The sequence below is a fragment of the Panthera uncia genome, chromosome C2 (genome assembly GCF_023721935.1).
Source record: "Panthera uncia isolate 11264 chromosome C2, Puncia_PCG_1.0, whole genome shotgun sequence".
Lineage (NCBI taxonomy): Eukaryota > Metazoa > Chordata > Mammalia > Carnivora > Felidae > Panthera > Panthera uncia.
This window is the reverse complement of record NC_064810.1, coordinates 151,476,146-151,501,607: the sequence shown is the minus strand read 5'-3', so window position 1 is coordinate 151,501,607 and position 25,462 is coordinate 151,476,146. Positions and strand designations below refer to the sequence as shown.

Below are 25,462 nucleotides of genomic sequence, written 5' to 3'. Positions count from 1 at the left end.
GAGTTGTGTCCATGGCGTGGTTTTTAGGAGTGCCGTGTTAGTGGAGGGAGCCTCTGTGTCGGGTAGAGCAGTGTGGTTCAAACACTGTGTTTTCTGCTCACCAGAGAGGCTGGGCGAGTGTGGCTGCAGATGAGGCCCTTTCTGTTCGCGGCGCTCGGTCGGTCCGTGTTCAGCAGAACGAGAGTGCGGGCCATGGTGGAGAAAACACAAATTGAGAGCTCTGGGGTGGACCTGGGCTGTTGTCTCAGGGACACCGAGCACCGCGCCTCTCTGGGCTTCGGCTGCTTTTTTATTTGCAGGCCAGTTTCAAGCAAATGATGTTTAAGAGCCCTCGAAGCTTCGGAGTTATTGGGCCCTGCGGTTGTGCTCCATGCTGGCAAAATACATTTTGAAACTTACCCGCTTTCCGCTTTATCTGATTGCTGGCGCGTGGACCTCCGATCTTCAACCGTCCTAGGAATGAAAGGCCACTGCCCTTTCATTCTTCATGGGTCCCCTCCCCATGGAGAATTCCTCGCCGTTGCTGTTTTCAGTCTCCATTCTGGCGTTTCTTACGACTCTCGGGTGCTGTAAGTGCGGAGACGCGTTGATCGCAAAATAGGCCAGCGGTGGATGGTTTTCTTTTTCTTTTTCCTCCTCTCTCTCCGTAGACCATAGCAGGCATGGAAATGCCCATAGGTCAAGTATAGCGTCCGACACAGGTTCAACCAGTAGAGCGAGTGCATTTATTTATAATTGGCATTGATCTTTGCAATCGCATGGTCATGAACATTAGCGCACGTGTTTGAGACCTGTTTCTAGGTAGAGTGGTTTTTGAGAAAATTGGCACTGTGTAAAGACTCTTGGTGAATGTTGAGTGATGGCTCTGAACTTGCTGTATGTCCAGTGTGGTAGCCGGGAGCGACATAGAGCTATTTACGTTTTGATTGAAATGAATCAAATTTAGATAAGATTTAAGCTTCAAAGTTCAGGCCCTCGGCCAAGCTAGCCCCATTTCAAGTGCACGTATGAGACAGAACCTATAGAGAGTATTTCCGTGATTTCGGGAAGGCCCATTGGGCAGCTCCGGTCTGAACCCTTGGGATTCTTACAAGTTTCCAAGTATCACTAGAGTATGTCATTTGTCCTTTCAGACTTCTATTTTCTGGCTAGTAAGTATCATATTATCACGCTCTTAGACTTCTTCACTTCCTGGAGAACACTGGCTTTTATACGTGTGTGTGCGCGTGTGTCCATGTGCGTGTGTATGTTTTCAAAACTGGCCAATTTTAAATAGACCCCAGGTGTTTATGCCTTCAGGAAGAGTGAAAGGAGCACGTTTCAAGTGTGGTTGCCACAGCGGAATGCCTGTTCTTATGCACACCCCCTAGCCCCTCTCTGTGACTCACACCATGCCTAAACCAAAAGACAAATGACTGTAGATCATGGACTCTTAAGGTATTTCCAGAAGAATTGACCTTACCAGTGTCCGGTGTGGAGCTGTCAAGTCCTGCTGTTCTAGTCCAGCCACCCTCCTGACCATCCTCTATTTGAGGGGCTCTTGTCTGGGGATATGGGCGGGGCCTTTTCGGACAAGAGAAGTGGGTGAATTAAATGTCATCTTTCAAAGAGGAGCAAGTCCCATCCTCAGGACCTGAACCGCCGTCGGCATCTTTAACAAAGCAGAAATGTTGTTCCGTAGAAAGTTGTATGTTTGATTTTAAAAGTTTGTTCCCATGTTCTCTTGGAGTTGAAGTCTGAAATGGGCCGTTCTAATCAGAACTTGCCGTGTAAGTCGTAGGCGTCTTGGTTTTCTTGGGTTCTCGGAAAATTTCAAGAGTTGTGCTGTCAGGGCAATTGGTATGCGATGGTCATGGGGACCACAGTCATAGAAACGTATTTTAATAGGCGTATTGTTGGATGGAGACGTTTCCAAGTACCGGCGGGAAGGAGGCCAAGGTGGAAATTCCTCAGGTGGCTCCTCGTGGGTTTTGTGTTTGAGGGATGTCTTTTCGGAGTACGCGGTTCTGTGCCAGTTCAGTGCAAGTCCGTGAAGGTACGTATCTTAAATGGCACCGTAGCTTGGGAAAAATGCAGAGAAATGTGGACGGAGGGGACAAAAATGGACTGTAGGGCTGACAGTGAGAAAGCACGTTTCCATGCAAGTTTTGATGTTTCTATCTCACTGACACTGATCCTCTGACGTGGATGTCGCTCAGCCACATCATGGCTGGGGTTCATCTCCCAGAATGCTCGCGCTTCTAGAGTGTAAGCAGTTCGGGTCATTGTACGGTGTGACTTGAGAGTATTAAGGTTTGCACAGACAGAGAATACTTTCACGTGAGGCTCAAAGCATTTAAGTCGGGATAAGACCCTGTGAGGATTGTATGTACATGTGCGTATGTACTTCCTCGCCTCTGGTATTTTCTCTAATGTCCTGAGAGGAAATATACCTGTCCTTCATGATGGAAAACATTTCTTTGAGGACTAACTTTTCAGTTACTGAAGTGATAGAGTAGGATTGTCTACTTCTTATTCATTGCAAGGGGTACTTTACCTCTCATTTCCTGTATATTGTTTCATTTAATCTTGAAATCGTATTTACAACCTAGGTAATTAGAGCCTTATTTTACAGAAGCAGAAAATGAGGCACAAACTCAGGTTCAATTTTGGACCAACAGAGAAGCAATGATTAGCATGGCTGGGATCCAAGTCGGTTTGTTACATGCCAAGAACAATGTTCTTAAATAACCTAACTCTCTTAGAGCAAAACCACCCAGAACGTCTTGAGCAGAATCCCCAAGAAGATTCCTTGGATTGGTTGGAAATGCCATCTAAGTCTCTTGTTGTCTGATAAGATACAAGGAATGGGCCCAGGGGTGGGGGGGGGGGGATGGGGAGAGATCTTCGAAAATGAACTCAGTGGTAATCAGCAAATAAAATCATTCCCCACAGTTTGATACTTCTTGCTACCTTTTCTGTGGTTATCACTACTAACAAGATGCAATGTTTGGCAGGGGGTGATAGTGATTCAATTTCAACCTTGTTTTATTCCATTTCCATCTTTCTTTTCCCCCCCTAAGAACGGAAAAAGCTACATTCATCAACGACATCAGCGTAGGAGATAAAGCTGTCTATTGCATTACAAAACTGCTGTAGGCAACCCGATTGTTCAAATCCATGGTTTCATGCCGTAGCCACAGGAGCATGGGGTTAGGGTTGGAAATTAGAGTAGTCCAGAGAGAGTAGGAAATGACAGCCATGCTCACGTGGGAGACATTCTGGGGAGGTGCCTTCCTCTGAGCAAACTTGGGTGCTTTCGAGAATTAACAAAGGGAAGTCACCTGACTCTCACAGCACAGCAACCTTGTTGGTTCTCTGACTTGGCCAGGGTAAGAGCAGGTGATATGTAACCTGGAGCCTCCCAGCACACCTATCCGTCCGCAGATGGGGTCTGAAGAGCTGGGGATGCCTCTCACGAGAATTACTGCCTTTTTGTTGGAATAACGACGTTTTTGAGCTGAGATTCACCCTGTTATGTTCTGCCACCTTTGGTTTATTCCTCTTTCCCCTGTGGGTTGCCTGAAATACGTTATACTCTGTGGCCCTTTCATATTTTCTTCCGTTGGGATTCTTGGTCAACTCCCAGATTTGGTGGTGGCACCAAATGAGCCCGTTGGAAATCCGGGCAGGGTCGGTGTTATTCTGGTATGAAAAGTGATGTTTACAACGCATATTTACTCTCTAGGGTGTTGCGTTCTAAAGATACGCAGTTGGGATGGAGACTAAAACTACGAGCAACGATTTTGTGGAAACTATTTGAATGCTACGCGTACCTGAGTCTATTTTTGTATGAGAAGCTTCCACCTTCTCTGTATCTGCCTTTCTTGTCTCCACTTTGTCTTTTGCTTACTTTTCCAGGTGGTTAGCCCAAAGCAGCCCGTGGTTCTTTTGTTAGATGATTTTTTTTTTCACCGCCATCTGTCTTTCTCCATTGTAGAGAAAGGGTGTGTGCTCAGCTTGTATCATTTGGAGACTTGAAACCATCTTCTTGCCTTAGTGTTTTCCAAGGGGCCAAGATCAGGCATAGGCAGAGAGTCTCAAGTGTACCTGAACGTCTTTGCATATGTCAGAGTAACTGCTGAACCAGTTCCAGATAATTGTCACGTTAAAAGGTTGTCATCTCTCGAATATTTTTTTTTCCTTTGACTTTGGCACCCACCCACTGTCATTGCCTGAAATCCCCTATTTCCAGAGTGCAGATCAAAGACAGAAATGGCATCTCCATTGGAGGAGAGTGGCTCTCAGCCCCAGAAACCATGAAACAAGAATAGAGACCCAGAGGCAGAGCTTTGGGGTGACGTCTTAAGATAATACAATGCCTGGATTCCTGAGAAGTGTGGACCCGGGTAGTGATGACCGTAGTTGGCCTGTTTGTTTGTTCCAGAGAGGATAATGACCTGAGTTAGCTATTTGGTAAATCAGAAGACTCATAAACTTACTCTCTGTCTAAATAAAGCTTCTCTTTGGTGACAACGGTTGAGCCCGGTTGACTTTGTCAAGAAGCCCTGAAGTGATGGATAAGTCCTGCCCTGAGAGGCGGGACTGTGGGACCTTCCACATGCCCAGTGGCAGACACAGAGAGGGAGTGCCAGAGCCGTAAGGGACACCTGTTCTGTTCAGTTGTCTTAAGAGGCTATGGTTTCAGGTGGGAATTACTGGGTTTTGGCCCTTGGGCATTTCACTCTCTGCAGGTGATCCAGGATGTTTATGCCAAAACAAACAGACTCACTAAAACCCCAAGCTTTCCTCCCACGTGTGTTCTATCGTTTTCCTTTTGGCTGGCACGTGAATGGCACCCGTCAGTAAACGGAGCAACGTCCCGATGCCACTGCTTGCCGAATAATCCTCTGCAGAAGATCAGGCATCAGTTTCTTTAAGGGCCTCTTGGAAATCTCTGAGTGGTTGGTTGGTATCCTGTTACTTCTAAACATGGTAAATTTACTCTGCACTTTCTATAGGAATAGAAATCGTCTGACTAAAAGCCGAAGATCAGAAGCCTAACTCAGAATCACATTGCTCTTAGGAAAGCCATGATGCTTTATTTACTGAACTGACACCCTAGTCCTTTAATCAATACTCAGGCTCAAAGTAAGACTTATTTGTTAACATCGGTCAAACTCCCTATCACTGCTCTCAAATATTTGTATTTTCTCATGTTATTATTCTCAAATACCTCAGAGAACATATCCTGTAGATGAGATAGGTAAGTCTCAGAAATAGATCTTGAGGCGAGAAAAGAAGTTTGTTGTGTTCTTTTCCCCCACCAGAAATGATGGATGGCCCTTTGAGTGTTGCGTGGATAATTTACCACTTAATTTTAGAAATGAAACATGCATGCTCCTTCTATAATATTAGAATCTTTAATATAACTGTTTTTTTAAAGAGCTTTTCCATGGAGTGATTTTTTTTTTTTTTTTTTTTTTAGATAATTAAGTGCTTGTTTATTTAGCTTACCACATTCGAAGTAGATAAAGCTAGACCATTTTACAGGAGCAAAAACTGAGATTTGGGTCTTGATCGTACTTAGTCAATACACAGAAGACCCAAGATGCCTGCCTCTACAGCCATGACCCTCCACCTAAGGTCAGGGAAACAAGAACTAACGTGCACAGAATCAATACTCTGAAATGACAAAGAGCAAGAAGAAAACCAAACCTTATCGCTTGGTTTCCTTACAAAATCCTAATTCGCATTTAATTATGTTTAAAGTTGAACAGAGAACTCGAGGAAACCATGGTAACACTAAGGTGGATGTTAAAACCGTGATGCCAACAAAACTCCAGGACCGCAGAACACCCCGGATTAAAAATTGTCCTGGCACGCGCAGAAGTAAGACAAAACCCAGCTCCGTGTTCTTAGACTGTGCCAAGCGAAAAGTAGTTCTCGGGTATTCGGTGGCCTGCTTTGAACAAAAGAAGTGTAGGCTATAGAATATGTCCATCTTCTGTTTATTGTTTGTTTGAAGAAACAAGGTAATTTTGATCAGGACTCTGTGTGTGTGTGTGTGTGTGTGTGTGTGTGTGTGTGTGTGTGTGTGAGATCTGTGTCATGCAGGTTGGGGCTGTTGGAGAAGGGTTCACTATACACATACGTAGTACCTACAGTGTGATCTCAAATGTGCGATCGGTTTGGAGGGAGCACTATTACTGGGGCCTGGTTGCTCCCACCTAGGGTTTTGCTGTAGGCGGCAGAATTAGACCTGCTTCCAGAGCTCTCTCCCTTCCTTGCATCAAGATCCGTCATTAGGGTTGTCAGCACTTGAGCACCGGTGCCTTGGGAAAAGTTTGGGGTCGTACCTGAAGATGAAGTGTATAATGACCAGCTGGTCTTCTTGGTGTAGTTCTTGTGACTTGTGGATCTTAACCTTTCTGATAGTGGAGAGGTCATTAGCATGTCGTCGTGGCTTTGGGACAGATAGAATGGGTCATATGGTAGGAAGACAGGTTGTAGTTTACTGGCCAAAGGTGTTTGGTTTCCGTTGAAGCGCATACTTAACAGGCTAGATTGTAATTATCGGTACCAATTTTCAAGCAATAGATCGGAATCCGCCCGGAGAAGTGGTTGCATACCTAATACATTTTACCCCGCAGCTGGACTCCTTTCAACCTCCCAGCCTGTCTAGATCCCACAGCATTTCCGGGAGAGCACAGCGCTCACTTCCCACCCTCCTGCCCTTTAAACCAGGAAAGTGAAAAAACCAAAAACCAAAAAATCAAAAAAACGGCATTTCTTTACACATACAATGCATATTTAGTCATTCCATACCAGTTAAAGCACACTGATCACTCTGGACCTTCTCAGCAAGTAAAATACTATATTTGCATATAAGCTTAAATGGAATGTTTTTATACACAGCATTGTAAGCAAAAAGCCTTTCATGCCAAGAAGCAATAATCACATTCAGCAGTTTGCAAAGAAAACATTACTTTCAGACCATTGTTACTGCTTCATTTGGAACTCATGAATCAAACCATTATTTGAATATTATAGTGCAGATTGGATTTACCCTCATTAAAATGAACACTAATGTAAATGTTGCCTCAATATTCATTGGCAGGCCTTTAGATTTTGACTCCCCAGAAAGGTACGAATGATGGTAATAATAGATTATATCTATGGAGTGATTTACCTGTGCCTGGCATTGGGCTTGACCCTCCCAAACACTTTAAGATAAGAATTGTTACTTTCCATTCTTCCAACGAAGCAAACCAGGCTTCTGTCTTAGGCGTGTTAAGTACAGTAAAACCTCGGATTGCGAGTAACTTGTTCTCTGAATGTTCCGCAAGACGAGCACACATTTCTAATAAATTTTAACTTGAGAAACGAGCGATGTCGTGCAGCAAGAGTGGCACGTGATTGCTCAATGTCACATGATCACAACTGGGCCGACGGTTCTTGAAATTCGCTTTGGTATACGAGTGCTTTGGATTACAAGCCTGTTTCCAGAACTACACTCGCAAACCAAGGTTTTACTGTAATTTGCAAAAAGCCCACTCTTAGTAAGCTGTAGGGATGAAAAGACACAACAATGTGTGTTTTGAAAACGCCAGACCTTTGTTAGCCCCGCTTATCAGCATTTACGTGGGAATTGTTTAAAATTTAGTGTAATTATTGAAACTATTGCTCCGTTAAATTTCGTATGCTAGTTCACGTCCGTTTTATATCAAGTTATTGGATTATTCACATACATTGTGTTTTGGGGGGAGTGGAGCTTTGGTCATTGGGTGTTTGGAGGGCGCACTCTACCTGTGAAAGGTTCACTGATAACCTAGCCCCTTTTTAAAGAAAATTTTCATTTGTGGAAATTCTCAATGTACAGGTAAACTTGCAGAAATATGCATGTTTTTTTAGCTGAATATATCCGTCTGATGTGTATGCTTCTGGGGTACTGTTGCCAATACCATGGACAGTACTGTTCAGAAATGGCTGAATTCACAGACAGAGAAGACAGCATTCTAGGTCTTCAGGCATATGATTTCTTTCTCTTTTTCCAATTTCATAATTTCTCCTTTTTTTACTCATCCTTCTTATCTTTTTTTTCCTCTACCATTATTATTTGGGTTCTCCATTTAGAGAGGGGAAAAAAGGTCTTCAGATTGAACACTATCACTTACTTATTACAATTAGAGTATGATTATTAAATGCAAGTCTCTGTGTATATAGATCAACAAGGACATAGCATTAAAAAAGGAGGGATTTTTGACAAAATGCCACAACGATGTATCCATTTTAGATTATAAAATAATACAGGGCGTGAAAGAAAGTATTCAAAAGATAAGAATATTTTAATTGTTCACAATCCAGTGGTTATATACAAACCACTTGTAGGTTGCTGATTTGGTTTCCTATCTTTCTAAACCAATAGCTTTTATTATTTTGTTGATGAGATGCTATTTATTATAATAATCACAAATGTATGAAAGATGAGCAGTAAAAGTTGCCCATTACCCTGCCATCCGGAGAAAACTGCTGCTATCGTTATTCTTATTTAAATAGTATGGTTTCAACATATATGTGAGTGTAGTATATCCTTCTATACGTCGCTTTTCTACGTTAGTCAATAGCCTCGGATATCATCTTATAAAGCTACATGTCACATGTGGAGATACATTAAGCTACTTAATCAGACCACCATGGATTTCCACCGTTTTGCTGTCTTGAACAGTGAAATTGTGTATTCATTTGTTACTATTTCTTTGGACTCATTCTTAGAAATGCAATCGCTCTGTCAAGGTGGATAGATACCGTCAGGGGTCTTAATGCACATAACTTGTTTTCCAGGGTGTTGGCACCAATAAGAGGAGAGGCCTCAGAGACCTTTGCTGACTTTGAGTATTCTGCTTAATTTTGTTGTTGCTCACGAATAGCCTTAGGTTGAAGGAGAGTCGAGGCGTTTCCCACGTTAGCTTCCACGCCTCTGTTTATGGATACAGTACAGCCGAGACAGAGAAGAATAAAATGAATTTGTCAAACACATAGAAAATTGAGAACATGAGTTGGCAAGATGCTTGAAAGATGTTGGAAGCCGGATGCTTAGCACTGCATTTATGGGGTTTGCAAGGTGTGCTCTCATTTAAGAGAGAATAGGGGCGCCTGGGTGGCTCAGTCAGTTAAGCGGCCGACTTCAGCTCAGGTCATGATCTCGCGGTCCGTGAGTTCGAGCCCCGCGTCAGGCTCTGGGCTGACGGCTCAGAGCCTGGAGCCTGCTTGGGATTCTGCGTCTTCCTCTCTCTCTGCCCCTCCCCCATTCATGCTCTGTCTCTCTGTCTCAAAAATAAATAAAACGTTAAAAAAAAAAAAAAAGAGAGAGAACAGAATGGTATAAGATGACCAAATGGCGGTGGAAATTGTGAAAGAGTTGAAGAGGGATGTAGCAAATTGCGAACTAGTTGAAGGACGTAGCACTTTATTTTTGAAATAAAAGACATCAGCTATAAATGTTTTAATTGGAGATTTGAAAGTATTGAGGGAAAGTGCTTCTTAAACTCCTCTAATCTGTTCGACTATTAAAATATTTTTGATAGGTGTCTTACACCATCAAAATATTTTATCCTGTTGTGCACAGAAACCTTTCTTTGTTAAGATACTTATGCATATTGATGACTGTCTTTCAGTTATTCGATATGAAATTCAGAGGCTTCCGTTTGAGCCCCGTCCATGTTTAGTAGAATTGAATTCTTCATCTGTGTGTGTATAGAGTGGGGGGAGAGGGATTAAGCTTAACTCTTTGCAAGAAAAGTAATAAATTTCATCTCAAGTACCAGGTGGTAAAATATTTCCAGATCAAAAAGATTTTTGAAAATAATAATGAGTGCTCATCTATTTTAAGTTTCAAGAGGTGGGGGGAGCCTAAAATCGTAATCGATTGACAAGAAGACAGAGTTTGAATGTCTTACTGGGAGTTTCACTCAGCCGCACTGCCTCTCAGTTGATGAGCTGTGTCTAATAAGAAACAATGAGGACTTAACTCTAAGTTTTCAGGGTTTCTATTGGGGATGCCAGGACCCTGGCTGGAAACGCCAGTACTGTTCCCCACGCACGAGCAATGAGATTCGTGGTTGGTATCGACTGCAAACTGTACCTTAAGAAGAAACGATCTTTTCATCAAGAAGAAACGCTAAATTCCTTTTCTTTGCTTTTTGATGATGATACGGAGAACACCAGAAATAACACCTCAAGGACTAAAGTCCATCAGGAAAGAACAATGAGGCGTGTGTTATTATGCATGGCTGTGAGACACGCAGTAAACTCTAGTTATCGTGAATTTAATCAATACCATGACCTTTGCAGCTTTGCGGAGTTTGTCTTAGAGTTCCATTCTCATATTGATACACTGAAAGTTATCCGTTCCCATTTTACACAAAGGGCCTTCATATCTTACTTCAGTTCCACTCATTTTATGGTTAAGAAATAACATGGCTATGATGTTAAATTAGTGGTAAAAAGGGTTTTTAAAAGCTCTAATATAATGGTGCATTACCGGTAATTTGTAGTTTAATCACATGTGGTACTTCAGATGTATGCTTTAGTCTGCATGAGTTTAAACTGCAAATTGCCCTTTTGCGCTAGAGTAATAGATAATTCTCAATAAAATCAACCTGGGACAATCTTACTAAGTGTTTTTTTTTTCTTTTTGCACAAACTTCAAATGGTTACTTTATAATCACTCAACATATTTTTAGAGAATCATGAAAGAATGAATAATTGGGACTAACTAGTAGGTTCTCAAGTTTGAAAAAAAATAAGATATTTTTTGGAAAGCTATTATGGAGACTGCACTTTGCATAACATATCTGTTAGAATGAGAAATATTCTTGCTCTAAATCACATTTGCATTATTGATTAAAGCCAGGTCCTTTGACTATTCTTTTCTTATGGGATGGATATATTTTTTCCTAAACATGTGCTGCTATGAGAAACAAATCAACCAGCACCATGAAAAAATGCAAATGAAATTTCAAAAACGAATGCTTGAATAGCTCTTGTAACTATAATGACACTGTAAACCAAAAGCTTCAAAGCTAGAGACGCTAAGATTCTCATTCCCACCTCTCTTCCCAAAAGAACCTCAAAATTTAAAACCTATTTTTTTTTAAGTAACATGATTCTTTTTTGTCAACTTGAACCAAAGCATGAATTTGATTTTTAAAGATCTTCTTCATGTTCTAAATTTGAATTTATGCTCCTACTAACCAAACTCTCTCTTGTTCTGTTTTATAATTTAAAAATTTATGACTGCATATCTGATTCAGCGACTCTTTGATCTGTCCCTGAAATACAGCGATTCCTATATAGCGCTATTAAATTTTCATTCATTCACACATTGATTAGTTTATTTATTCAACCAAATGCTTCCCATATTCCAGGTACCGTGTGAGACACTAAGAATTAAGTATTGAAAAAACAAGGTCTCAACCCACATGGAACGCACATTCTCACCCTGGTTAGTATGCTGAAATCTCAAAATGGTTTTCCTCTTAAAGAACTTCATCTGAAGCAAATTCACCTTATGCTCGTGACTCGAAAAGTTCACCTTCCCAGACCACTTTTTATCTAAATGAACAGTTATAGGCTATTAGCACCCAATACAAGAAATGGATCTGTAAACTTAGCAGCAAGCAAAGCATTTCATCTACTGGAATTCACCAGGCAGCAGAGTTCAGGAATACCAGAAGAGATTTTTCTTAGCATGGATATAGTCAGCATTTGTATTTAAGTTGATATCCAGTTTTGCTTGCTACAAAAAAAAACCACCATAACATCTAAGTGTCCGCTGACAGTTTTAGGATGCTTTAAAAAAATTCCCAGAGAGGGGCGCCTGGGTGGTTAAGTCGGTTAAGCGTCCGACTTTGGCTCAGGTCACGATCTCGTGGCCCGTGAGTTCGAGCCCCGCGTCGGGCTCTGTGCTGACTGCTCAGAGCCTGTTTCAGATTCTGTGTCTCCCTCTCTCTCTGACCCTCCCCCGTTCATGCTCTGTCTCTGTCTCAAAAATAAATAAACGTTAAAAAAATTTTTTTAAAAATGTTAAAAAAAAAAAAATTCCCAGAGAACCGTAATCGTGGACAGTGGCCTGCGAGTACTCACGCTAACCTTGTAAGACTGTCCAGCGGAATAAGAAGCGTGCGGTGACCATCCGACACCGAACCATGTTGAATTTCTCCACTGCCAGTGGCCTTTTCACTGTAAAGTGCAAGTTTACTTTGTTCTCTTGGCGTTCCGATTCTAAAATGTCATATTTGCACTCCCAGATGGCTTGTTCTGCTATATTTTACATTTTAATTTCGGTGGAAAACATTTACATTGATCTTTTGGGTGAGGTGATGCAGGCTTTTTAGTTCTTCTTTGTGGGGTTTGAGGGCCTCTGGCCCACTGTGTGCCGTATAAGCAGAGAGACCGAATCCCATCCCATCTCTGCAAGGATGTGAAGAGGCTGTTTGAGGCCTGTGGCTTGCTGGGAAAATCTATAAACCTGGAGTCAAAAGGATCACTGAGGGATGGTTTCTTTATCTATGAAAGAAGCGTAAAATATTTGTTCTTCCTACCTCAGAGTTGTCCTGTAAGGATTGAGAAAGACGATGCTGACACTTTGCAAAAATGACACACAGTTCCGGAAGCTGTAACTGGTATCATTCTGACTTTCTGGTAGTGTCTGCTCACCGATACCAGTATGATTCACGTACATGTATTTAAGAAAAAGATGCATCCCATCCGGCCTTGAGCCATACACTGAAAAAGAAAAAGATCCCTTTGTTTTCAACGTGCCATTTGCTTCTTTTGGAGCGAGAAGGGACACTCTGAGATTCCCTTAATTACTGGTCAGCCATATTAAACAACAGCCACTGTGAAGGCGCTTTCCAATAACTGAATGCGTAATGAACCCCATAGAGATAGAGGAGACCCACTGGGCTTCAGAAGTAATCCATCAGCCATGACAGAGGGGCTTTAATGAGAGTCATCAATTACAACTCCTTCTAAACGTGGGACAAACACTTTAGCACTTCCTCTGGGGATGAACCCATGCCCAAGCCATTCATTGAGTTCTGTGGCATGCAGTGACGAGTGTGGGAAATTAACAAGGACATGGGGCCCTTTCCAGTAATAATACAAAATGATTAAGAGGACCTACAAAAAAGAAATCAATTGACTAATCAATAGCGTGTAACTGCTTAGAGCATTTTCCCCCTGCTAATCAGCCATTAAGCTGTTGAAACTAAATATGTCCAGTTTCCGCAATTACTGCACTGATTTACAAGACAGGGTCAAGGATGTCAGAGTCTACTGGAGCCAGATTCCAGAGCATTTGTCATGGGGAAAGATGGAAGTAATTTATAGGTGAGCCACGCTCACTGTGGATCCTGATGGCTCTTGAAAGGGACGATGTGACGAGACCTGTCCTCCTGTCGCAGACGTTGGCGGATTACCGTGGTCTGCCCAAGTTCTCAACATACGTATTTGTTTGACAATACGGCTGGGAACTTGACTGCATTCAGGAATGACGGAGGTCAAAATAAGGAAAGAACACACACCTACACGCTATGCATGTTCAGGCCTGAAAAGTGTTTTCTTCACTTCAGCCGTGGTGAGGAACACGCAGCCAACAAGACTTCGAATTCGAAGCCACAAACGGTATCCTGACGACACCCCCGTGAGGTGACCCCGTTATTACCCACCTGTGTAATGCCAGCAATCCTGGTACCCAAACCACCTGTAGCTTCTTTTTTAAGTTGAATGCCACTGTGGGGGAAAAAGCGACACTGAGAAAATGACTTGAAACAGGGGCGAGAACTTTTTTATTGATATGTTTTACTTTGCTGGCAGACCAGAGCAAAGGTTTTGTGAACATTTAAAAGATGAAAAAGGTGAAGAATCCCAGAAGCGGTTTATCTTGAAGCGAGATAACTCTAGTATTGATAAAGAAGACAATCAGGTTGGTTCTCAAGTTTGAGAGTGGCTGACGTTGTTGTTTTTGAAGGTGGGCTGACTTATGTTCTTGTCCTTCTGTGGTCCCCGGCCCCCTCCCCCGGCCCCCCCCCCCCCCCGCCTCCGAGGCGACTGTCCTCTCTCTAACCTCCTTGCCTCCCTCGCTCCCCCTTTTGGCATTCAGCGGGTAGCCGAGAAAATCTGTCCCGATTGCTTCAGCAATGGCTCTGTGTGTCGGGCTGCATGGGGGGTGCTTGGCACAGCTTTTGCAGCATGTGTTGGTGAGGGGGGTGCGGGGTCGGGACGCCACTGGCCCGAGGTGTCGGGAAAAGCTTTGTCATCGCATTTCCAGATGCCTGTGTAACTATGGCAGTAATTCCGCTCCCACAGCTTTGTCCTTCAGTTGTGCACACTCAGCTGCATTCTCAATACGGACCGATGACCAACTGGTGTAGCCGTAAAGAACAAACCTTGTTATGGTGAGGACAGGTGGATTTTGCAACTCTCCTAAAATAAGTCTTCACGGAAGGGAATCGAGTTCGTGTTTTAGTCTCCTCTCCACCCCTTCTCCTTCCCACGTTTTACTGCCCATGTAAACTGTCTGCTTGTTTTGCATGAACCGTAGCAGAACATTCTCCTTTTGTGTATTTTGCTTGTGACAAAACACTACCTTGTCCTAGAGTAAGGATTCACGGTACTTGGGCGAGGGTAGAGAGACTTTGCTAAATCTCTTCTCCAGATGGGGGTTATTGGGGGCGGGGGGGTTGGGATCCAGGGTGATCAGGAAGATAGCTAACTATGTGAATGACAAAAGAAAATGAAGTTAAAACAATAATACGGACAGGAGAGAGTTACCTGCTGCCATTTCAATCACCCATTGTGTCTCTCACAATCCAAATAGATTTTTTTTGAAAATAGACTTTGCTTTAGAATTCTTGAAGGTAAGACAATCTTGCATCTCCCCCAAGTTATCATTTTAATGACTCTGTGAGTCACTAAGCCAGTGCGTGCATCTCTGACGCACTTAAAAAAAAAAAATCCCTGTTCTTCACTCGTATCTCGGTTCTTCGCACCCCCACCGCCACCACCGTGGAGCTGTAAGCAGCTCCCATCGACTCCGAGACATGTGCCTGTGTCGTGTACTGAGTGGGTGTTTGTTGAATGAACGGATGAAGGTGGTTAGCGCAGAGCCTTCTGTGAGGAACGGGACAATAGGAGGGGAGGGGAGTTGAGACGCAGGCAGGGACACAGGTCCAGGGCTGAAAAAGAACAGTCCTCATGCTGGGTTCTTTGGATGGTGCCTTTAGATTCCTTGGTGTTGACCCTCCTCAACAAATTCAGACCCTTCAAATTCAGGGTCTACTTTCTGTGCCAAACGCAGGGTGCAGGATCAGTCACCGAGGGAAGGAAGAACACCGGTTAGAACACGGAGACACTCTGCCCACAGTTTCCTTTCTGCCCGTTACCTTCTTTCTTCCCTTGTTCCGTTCCCAACCGTTCCCAGTACTGTTCCCAGCACCCAACTGTTCGCAGCCACTTCTTCCCTTAGCCACCTTGAACTAGCCGCGTGCTCAACACTCCTCTTTCGCCTGAAGAGTCCCAAACGCACAGGTTAGTCAGCAGAGGAGACAGAGTCCATCCCTGTGGCCCGCGTCCCAGCTGACTGGCTGCACACCGGACACACGTCCAGGTGCTTTCATGCTGGAAACCGCTGGCCTCCGTGCGTCAGGCGGGGAGGCAAGCAGGAGCCGCAGACACCTGCCTCCACGCGTTAGGCACACACCCCGCACACCGGCCCAGCCTCCTTCGGGACCCGAGGGAAGGACACTCTTCATGCTCCATTTGTTTAAGCGAACATTTATTATTCTCAGCTGACGGTTGCTTAACTGCAGATTTGCACCGGCTCAACTTGGATAACCGTACTGATTTCTTTTTTTCCGTTCAGCAAAACAGAGTGCATCCATTTAGAGATGACAGACGAAGTAAATCAATTGAAGAGAGAGAAGAGGAGTATCAGAGAGTGAGGGAGAGAATATTTGCACACGATGTGAGTAGCTGTTTTAATTGCCTCTTTAGTGTCTGGGGACAGCGAGCTGGCAGGACTCACTCAGGAAGCTGGAGCCAGGGACAGATCGAACTGCAGCGTATCAGAGGTGTTTCTGGAGGAAGACCTTAGTTCAGGGAAGTGATGGAACGGTGGCCCAGGGTTGCCTGTGTTCCGGAAGGCTGTGACGGAAGGGGGGGGCACAGATGTGATTCGGGTCGGTAGAATGGATCCTGAGGACAGAGCAAAGTTGCCAGATTGTTTTCTTGTTAATTTTTTTAAATGTTCATTTTTTTTCTTCTTGAGGGAGACAGACAAGACAAAGCATGAGCAGGGTAGGGGCAGACAGAGAGGGAGACACAGAATCTGAGGCAGGCCCCAGCCCTGGAGGGCTGGAACCCACGAAGCGTGAGATCATGACCTGAGCTGAAGTCGGATGCTCAACTGACAAAGCCACCCAGGCCCCCCCGGAAGTTGCCAGATTTGAAGAAATGCCTTCGCATCTGTGTTAGCCCGCAGACGGCCCAGTGTTGTCTTTTTTAATACGAATGTCGTGCAGAGGGAAGACATATATATATAAAAAAAGAAAGAAGATTCTGTTAATCGCATACGTAAACACAGAATTTTCTGCCTTCTTCGCAGGTACAGGCATTGTCTTGTATCCGAGTTAAATGAGAATACTCCCCTTCCCCCTCAGTTTCAGATCAAATCAGGTCTGTGAGCGGTTCGTCAAGGGAATAACCATAGAGTGATTTCCTCTGTTCAAATCCCAGCAAAGCAAACGTGGTTGGGATTTTTCTTCCTTTGACTCCCGCGCCCCCCCCCCCCCGCCGTGGCCAAAATAAAATGCAGTGAAGTTAAATGAAAGTGAAAAAGTGATTTTTACAAAGCCGGATTTAAATGCAAGAAGGCGAAAAGGGCAAGCAGGTGCCATTAGCCTTTGCGTTCGAGGCAGTCACTTGGCAGCCTCCGGAGATGTCGCGGCTCTTCCCTCAGCAGAAGTAAAGGTGTGAGCTGCTTTGTGTAGTTCCTCGTGGTTCCTGCTGCCTTAGCTGGGCCTCCCGCCTCCCGTCGGGCTTTGCTCTGGAGGCCATTGCCAAGCCAGCGTAGAGACCTAGGCTCCACCGCGTAGCATGGAGAGGCCTTCTGACCTGGGAGTTTTCGGGCCCCAGCCAGTGTCTCTGGCCCTCCAGAGCATGCTGGCGCCTTCAACAGAAAACCGCAGAGGCAATTCCGACCCCACCGACGGTGCCTTTCTTCCCCGTCTACAGGGCTGCCTCTCTCTCTTCTAGATCCCCGCTGCCTGTCACGGGTGCAGGGAAATAGAATTTTAGTGATCGGATGATTTGGCTCAGAGCTCCGGAGATGGCAGAGTGGGAGAGAGGGGGGGTGGAGGTGGCTGTAGAAGGACGTTGTCCACGTGCAGGTCTAGAATATTCCGCGTATGTGTGGGCTCCTTGGGCTTTTCGGACAGTCAGAGTTATTGATGGCGCAAAGCGCAGCCCGACCCATGGTAGGCTTTTCATCGTGTTTCCTGGATCCAAGGATAGAGTAATGAGGGGCTTGGAGGTGGTGTAGCCAGGCTAGTTGGGGGGTGCCCCCGGTGGACTGGAACGCAGCGAGCCTGTGCCTGGCCAATGAGCGTCACAGAGAGAGAGCTGCCTGAAGGCTAGTTTGTCCTTTCTTCTCTTTCTTTCTTCCTCTCTGCCCGTCCTTCTCTCCCCCGGCCTGCCCCCCCCCCCCACACACACACACGCACACGCGCGCGCACACTTCCCTCTGACTCTCATTCTAGCAAGGCATAAAATTTATGAATGAGTTGTGTTGCAAAGCAAATCCTAATCACCCAGATAATCTACAAACATCGTGGTATTCTTTCAAAGTACTGCCATGCCACATTGCCAAACACTCCGGGGCTGGGTGGCCAGGGAACCATCCCTGATGCCTGCCTGTGAGGAGGGTGATTCTCGGGCTGCTGCCCTTTCGTGTGCACATGGCCGCGTCCCCAGAGAGGTCATCACAGGCGGGAGGGGGGGCCGTGACTCCTTGTACACACTGCATTTCGCTACAGCCCCAGCAAGGAACCCGGGTCTCGGGTTACAGACTGGAGGCAAAGCTGCTGTTCCGAGCCTCTATGACTAACTGCTGAATTAGCATATTTTTAAAAAGCAAAAGCAGATTGAAGTGTGGGAAGGCCTAAATGCCAAGCTATTGCCATAGCCTTTCCAATTCATGACGCCAGCCATTCGGGCAGCCTTCTTTGAAATGCCGTGGCTCCTTCCCTCTGCAGGAGTAGAGGTGTGAGCTCCTCTGATAGGCTCTCCGGTGACCAGCACTTCCTAATTCAGGTGGGGCCCCTGCCCGGTTCTGGCACTACTTTTCCACCTGATCTCTGGGGTGGGTTTATTTTTCATTGGTATCCTGTACCCGGAGGATACTCATAGGCAGGCTTCAGAGATTAAAGCCAGTTCCTGACATCATCTGCCAAACATTATGTCTGTGAGTGTGGGTACATTTTTTGTAAGGAAAAGATCTGGATTGTTTATAAGTTTTCATGACCCTTAAAAGGCTCAAAGCCGCTCTCCCAGAGGGAGAAACGATGCCTGATGCCTGTCTTCCTAGGCCTGCAGCTCTGGAGAAACAATGCAGCCCGAAGGCTGGTGTTCCCCGTGTTTTCGCTATTAATCGCTACTCAGCAAACTATCCCCAAATTTGACAGCTTAGAACAAACAGAATGCCTTTTACCTCACAAGTTCTGTGGGTCAGGAAACTGAGAGTAGCTTGGCCGGCCAGTTCTGGCTCACGGTCTTTTGTGAGGTTACAGTCAAGCTGTCAGCTGGGGCTGTGGTCTTCTGACGGACCCCCATGGTTATTGGCAGGCCTCAGCTCCTGGCTGGATCTACGGTTCCCACCGTGTGGGCTTCTCCATAGGCTACTGAGCGTCTTGAAGACATGGTAACTAACTTCCCCAGAGCAATGATCCAAGAGAAAAAGAGCCCAAGGTGGCAGCAAGAGTCTCTTATAACCTAATCTTAGAACTGACACCTTGCCTTCTGCTGTATTCGGTTGGACACACAGACCAAACGCGGTGCCGTGTGGGAGGTACTCCAGAACGTGAATGCCCAGAGGCAGGGATCATCGGGGGCCACCCTGAGTTAACAAGATGTCACCGTATCTTTTATTAACGCGAACGCAAAGACGTAACCAGCAATACGGACTTTCTTGAATACATGCAGTAATAAATCTGCCTTACCACATACATAAAAACATTTTAGAGAGACTTAATTTATGTAACTCCGGATTCCCAAGTGACCGTTTCTGCTCTCTAGATTGTTGAGGTACACAAGGTAATAAATCAAATATAGTAAGTCAGTTGTAAAACCAATGCAAAGAATCCAGCATAAGGAATCTAAGTTGCAAACATACAGTCTTTTTCTTAGCTGGCCTTTAATTTAGTGTCTTCATAATTTAAGAACTGAGGTCATGAAAGCAACTCCCCTTGCCAACCTATTATTGTTTAAGCGGTGGAGTTATTCAAACAGGTTCAAATACGGACATATTTATGTACAGGTATTTTTTTCCTGCTTGAAGTGATAATAGAGATACAGAGAAGTACTCCCCGGTACTTACACTTCAGCAAAATTAAAATTTATTTGGGAAAACGAGTAGTGTTCTTGAATAGTTTACAAGTGTATCTTGGTGTCTAAGGGGTGTGTGTGTGTGTGTGTGTGTGTGTGTGTGCGCGCGCGCGCTTTTTTTTATGTAGGTCCACAATCAAACTATACAGGTTATTTGGGGATTTTCTAGAAAACTAATTTCAAATATAGTTTGAGAATCCGGGTGGCTTGAGATAGGACACATTTGTTATTTGACAATGAAGTTGTTGTAAGTCAAGGCACACTGCAATTTAGTTCTCAAATAAAACATAAGTGAGTTTTTGTAGTCAGAGATATTTGAAATATAACTGTTGTTTCCTTTGGCAAGAATTTCAGCTTATTTTATGATCACTTCAATGCAATGTTGCTGGCTTTGGCAAGGTTACGCTGATAAAGCAATGTATTTGGGAAAGACGTGTTTTGCCTGGAGGATGCTTTCTGAAGGATATTTATATATAAGGAGGAATTCTTGGAGGAGCTCATCCACGGTCTTCCTAGCACGTACTGGGATCCCTCTTCTGTGACAACCGACGAGAAGGCGTGTGGTGCACCCAGGTTGGGGTGGGGTGTGGGAGAGAATTCTGTAACCCATTAGGCAAAATCGTTTTCTCCTTAAAAATTAAAAAAGAGCCCTTTATATCTGAGAATGCAGATAAATGACAGCTTTAAAAGCTGCACTTAATTACTATGACAACTTTATCTTTCTCTGCTATTTAAATTTGCAAGTTATTCGCATGACTTTTTCAAAAAGTTTATTTTCATCAGCTACTGAATCACAGCCCATAACCGTATCTGTCCTATTTCTGCAAATGTGGCAGAAGGATCATGTGATAGATTTTTAGGACCTTTGCACAAACATTGGAAAATACTCTTGAGATACGTTTTTGGGAAAGTTATCTTTGACTTGCAGGTGCCTTATTATTATTATTTTTTTAATTCAAAGAGTTAGGGAAGCTTAACTTCCCCCCCCCCCGAATACGACTAGATTAATGAGTCTGAAGAGGTCAGTATGTCTTTGATCAACTCCTTCAAAGAAGTAGAGTGTCAGTAATTCCAATACCCGGCATGAACCGCATAAACGTAATTGACCTCTTTCCAACCACGTGAGCTGAGTAGTAGGAGAGTATGGGGCTCGGAATGTGTACCTGAGACAATTAGTTCCATGACTTGACTCAAACCAGGAGTAAAACCAAACTAAAGGAGGCAAAGACGATGGAATATTTTGCTTACTATAAAGAGATCTTCGCAGGAATGATGCCAGTGGTACATAGATTGTCCTCGTTTTTGTTTATGCACATAAACATCGAATTAAAAAGATTTTCTGTAAAGCTTTTTTTTTTAATCGGATTTTTTTTCTTTTTGTTAAATAAGATGCTTTGCACTTGACTTTCAGGATGTCTGTTAAACGCACGAAGGTGAAAAGAGGAATGGTTCTAGAGATGCCCTCGCTGAGACACTCAGACCACTGAGGAAAGCACATTAGGTCCAAAGCTAGCCCTATGATTTAGCGGAAGGAAATGACTTCTCCACCAAAATGTACAGAGAAACCAATATCCTGCTTGCATCTCTGAGTAGTGGTTACATTAGCTGATCATTGAATTTAAGAATTCAATATTGAGAGGTCCTTATTTACCTTAGTTTTATTTTCTCTTGATTCGGACCTGTTAGGTCTCGAGTGATCCCTTGAGCAGGCCATTTATTCATCATTGAGAAAATCTGCACATAGAATGTGGGGTGTACATTTATGATTCGCAACTCAGTACTTTGAAAACGGTTTTAGGTGAATTCCTAAACACGGTCACTATGTTAGAGGATCATTGCACTATATTGCTTCGACTCCTCTCTTTCTGCTTGTTCAAATTGAATCAGATCTGCCTTTCCCCAGCACATAATGATAATAGAATTTTCTCTTCCCTGCGAGTGTATTAAACACAAGAGAGAAGAGCAGTGATAGCTAGGGGGACAGAAGCTAAGAAGAAAGTCACGTTGTTTTTTTTTCCTGGGTGAAAAACAAAACAGAACATTAGACGGAGCTTGGCATCGTTTTTCCGAATTAACTTCATTTTGTTCTCAATTGTCTCTGCGTCCCCTCCCCCCCTCCTAAAATGGATTGAGGGCATGTCTTCAATCTTCAGTGTCTTGCAGCCAATCTGTTTTATTTCACCAGAGTCTGTCATTCCCAGGTAACAATTGCAGGTTTGTCGTTCTCTGACTGTCCGATCTCAGGTTGATGGTGCTAAGCGCACGCTTTCTGCCTTGATTTGAACCAGTCTTTTGGCTCTGGTCGGGGGCCGCATCTCCGCAGCCCCGGAATAAACCAGCAGCTCATTCACATCCCTCTACTTCTGACCTTGATGTCGAGCGGGCTAAATGTATTTGTAACCTGGAGACGCCCCGATGGGAAAGTACTTGTGTGCTGAATGAGAATGGTTTACGCTTCTAACTCTAACCAATTTTTCCCTTTTCTGCTTCCACTTTTTCAAAACATAGTACCTATGTTTCTTCATTCTTTTCCTCTTGGAGGGGAAAAGTAGCTTTAAAATCAGGCAAGGAATTGGGATCCTTCGGCACATCCAGAACGTCTGATACAATGCCTTCTTTTCTTTTCTTTTCTTTTTTTTCCAGTCAGTTTGCTCCCAGGAAAGCCTTTTTGTGGAAACCAGGTAAATGAAATTGAAATTTGCTTTTTCGTGTCATTAGAGGAAAAAAAGTCTGTCGTGTGTGTCCTGTGTATTCATAGGTATATATCCCATATATAAGTGTGAGCTTGAATATATGTATAAGTAAATACATATATCTCTGTGTACGCACTTACATGCACACGCATATGTGTTATTTAGCATGCCTAAAAACCATTTACTTTGGGGAACTACTTCTCTGTTCTTTCCAAACGTAAGTTTGTACATTTTCTTTATTTAAAGCCTCAACTTCTGGTTCTTCCCGAGGTGGAATCCTGCTACCTTCACCAGGCATTACAAAGCATGAATGAACTTGCAGTTTCATTGGCTTATGCACTAGGCTGTTAATAGTATTTGTATGTTGGGTATTACTAGCCACTTCCTGTGCCCCATAATTCTATATAGCTATGCAAACAATAATTGGGATAATATATTGTTTTAAGTTTCTCACTCTAACTTGGAAATCTAGCTAACCTGATCTAGAGTTGCTAACTTGGGAGTCAGGACGGGGCCAGTTGTTGTGAGATGGGTGGGTTATACAACTTCTCCAAGGTCTTGAGAGGATGAGTTGAAGTTTTGCATATTTCACATACACTTTTTAAGAAATTGTTCTCAACTGGCATAGATATTTAAACGCTCCATTCATTCCACTGCAGCTTTTCAAGGGGAATTAAAGAATTCCACCTTAGCTGTATTAATCACGTTTGAGGGACATCAGAATGGGCAAGTTGGAATGGAAATATGGTATCCCTTCAAAGAGTGGTGCTTAATTTTATTTCAGGTGTCGGCTTAATGGGCGCCCCCGTAAAACTGATTAAAATGGAGGCTGTTTGATTAAAGTCTAGTACTTAGAGAAAATTTAAACCGGGCATTAGCGATGATTGGGGGGAAAAAAGCTATCTTTAATGTTAGCAGTTAGAAAGCTTCAAGTAACTAACCCCCTCAATTGAACAGCCTCTTCTAGAAGAATGGATGAAAGTGGAAAACACGTCTATGGAAGGCATTCAAAAACAACATCAAAATTCATATATACTTAAGTAAATAGTCTCTATTTATAGTTAAATTAAGAAACTATGGGTGCTAACATCTTAGGGATGATTCTGAAACATTCTACAATTCTATATTCTAACCAAAAGGATGGAGTGTTTATAATTCGGTTTAGTGGGAAACCTTCTTCCCCAGTCATCCAGCCAATCATTCTCCATGCCTTATGCCCGAATTTTATATCTCCTTGGATTTTGTATAAAAAGAGTGCTAATGCACTCACGTGTCCCTTAAATTCAAATTGAATCATATTAGTCAGTATAGTAATTGGTCCCATACATGCATTGCATATGAACAATTCTTGATATTTCCAAAAAGCAAAAATCTAATTGAGTGGATTCCCTACAAAAGTAAATACATTTCTTGGATACCTGTCTTTGGAATGTCAGTATTTCACTATGCCCAAGAAAAGAAGATAACTTTAATATTACCCAAGGGAAAAAAAAATCACAACTTTTAATGTGTTTAATGACATGTCTGATGTATCCATACCGATTTCTATTATCTTCCTCGCCTCTTCCATTCCTTCTCTTTCTTCTTCCTTTCCTTCTTATCTAGTATCAGCGCCTTAATGCCAGGATAGGGAAAAATCATGCTGTCATTAATTTATTGTTGCAAAAATTCAACAACATGCACATAAAACATAGTATATGGGGTTGATCTGAAAGCAGGTATGTTACAATATAGGACACACCCATTTAGCATAGGAAATTTAGTGTCAGTAGGTTTTATATCATAAAAACCATGTTTTTCATTTCCAGTAGGCTCTTGGAAGACAGTAACATATGCAATGAGACCTATAAGAAAAGACAGCTCTTTCGGTTGGTATGGCTTACTTTTTTTAAACTGTGTTTTCAGCTTCTGTGGCAGAATCAATGTTAAATATAAATGTATTAGTGTAAAATATCTGTTCATGAAATAAACATGTTCGGTTATATCTTTGTAAAAGCTTGTTACAAAGCTAGTGCTGAAGCCGTATTCGATAATGTGGGATATGGGACCAGGAAAATATTGCTTTGTATATAATCCTTTAGGGTTCTCCTTCTGATTTGCTGTTTTTGGTGGAAGTTTTTTTGTTTGTTTGTTTTCCTTTTTCCCTCTCAAGAGGTCACTCTGGCAGCACACTGATTTAACATTCCCGAGTCAACTGTGGTGAATTACACCAAGTTAAAATTTCTCCGATAGCTTGCAATGATTTATACGTACCTGATATGGGAAAACAAACCAATGCTAAGTCCATTTGAGTAGTGGAATTTTTTATAGTCATAAATATTTCTAACGTTACTTTTTTCCAGCACAAGAAGGCACAGGATTGCTTCCAATTAGAATGAGTTACTTAAATCAAGGTCTGTGTGAGATAAGGGGACTGGTATATATGTGTTCATTACATACGGATATTATATATTTTAAGTTCTATATAGGCTAGCAGTTACATGAAAGCAGAGGGACCGTACCCATATTGTCACTACCCTATTAAATATATCTCTAGCATTGATTTTAGGGCAAAGGATACACAGTTCTATCAATGTACTCAAGATGTAAAATATATATATATATTTTATATGTTACTGCTTTTATGAGTATTAGGATTCATCTCTATTGTAGGAAAGAGAAAACTTATTTGTTCACAAACAAATGAAACCTCTTGCCCACTTAGAAGGGGAAAAAAAGACCAAGAACAGTAAATGGGTTGTGTGCTCAGAAAATATCTTTTTGCAGTCAATGTGAATTTCGAACCTTATCGTTAGAAAAGTTAGACTGATTTGTTCCCTTTATACTTTGGCAGAAATAAAAAGATTTTTTCAAAATTTCCTTCACTTTTCCAGGTTGAACTACATAGGCAAATGCCTTACTCTGGTATTGCTAGACCCTTTACTTTCACACTTGTAGATTAAAAACAACAACAACAACAACACCACATTGCATTGTTCTTTTTAAAAACCCAGAGAAGAATGAGAATTTACCAGTGCTCCTGTACTTACACCATGATCTGGTTTCTTCAGGTCCATATAAATGAAATGTGAGTTCTTGCCCCCGATAGGCAAATTGGTTTTACATAGCCCCAAATCTGGTCCCCA

At 43.0% G+C, this 25,462-nt stretch overlaps 1 protein-coding gene across 1 annotated transcript in view; it reads left to right on the top strand.

Moving 5' to 3' along the window:
- Positions 1 to 25,462, top strand: part of ARPP21 (cAMP regulated phosphoprotein 21) — a 155,919-nt gene that overhangs the window by 52,821 nt on the left and 77,636 nt on the right. The window contains exons 10-13 of the mRNA XM_049629051.1: positions 13,861 to 13,969; positions 15,908 to 16,009; positions 22,288 to 22,325; positions 24,146 to 24,205. Of these exons, the coding sequence (XP_049485008.1) occupies positions 13,861 to 13,969; positions 15,908 to 16,009; positions 22,288 to 22,325; positions 24,146 to 24,205 (309 nt within the window). The remainder of the gene's footprint in view (positions 1 to 13,860; positions 13,970 to 15,907; positions 16,010 to 22,287; positions 22,326 to 24,145; positions 24,206 to 25,462) is intronic.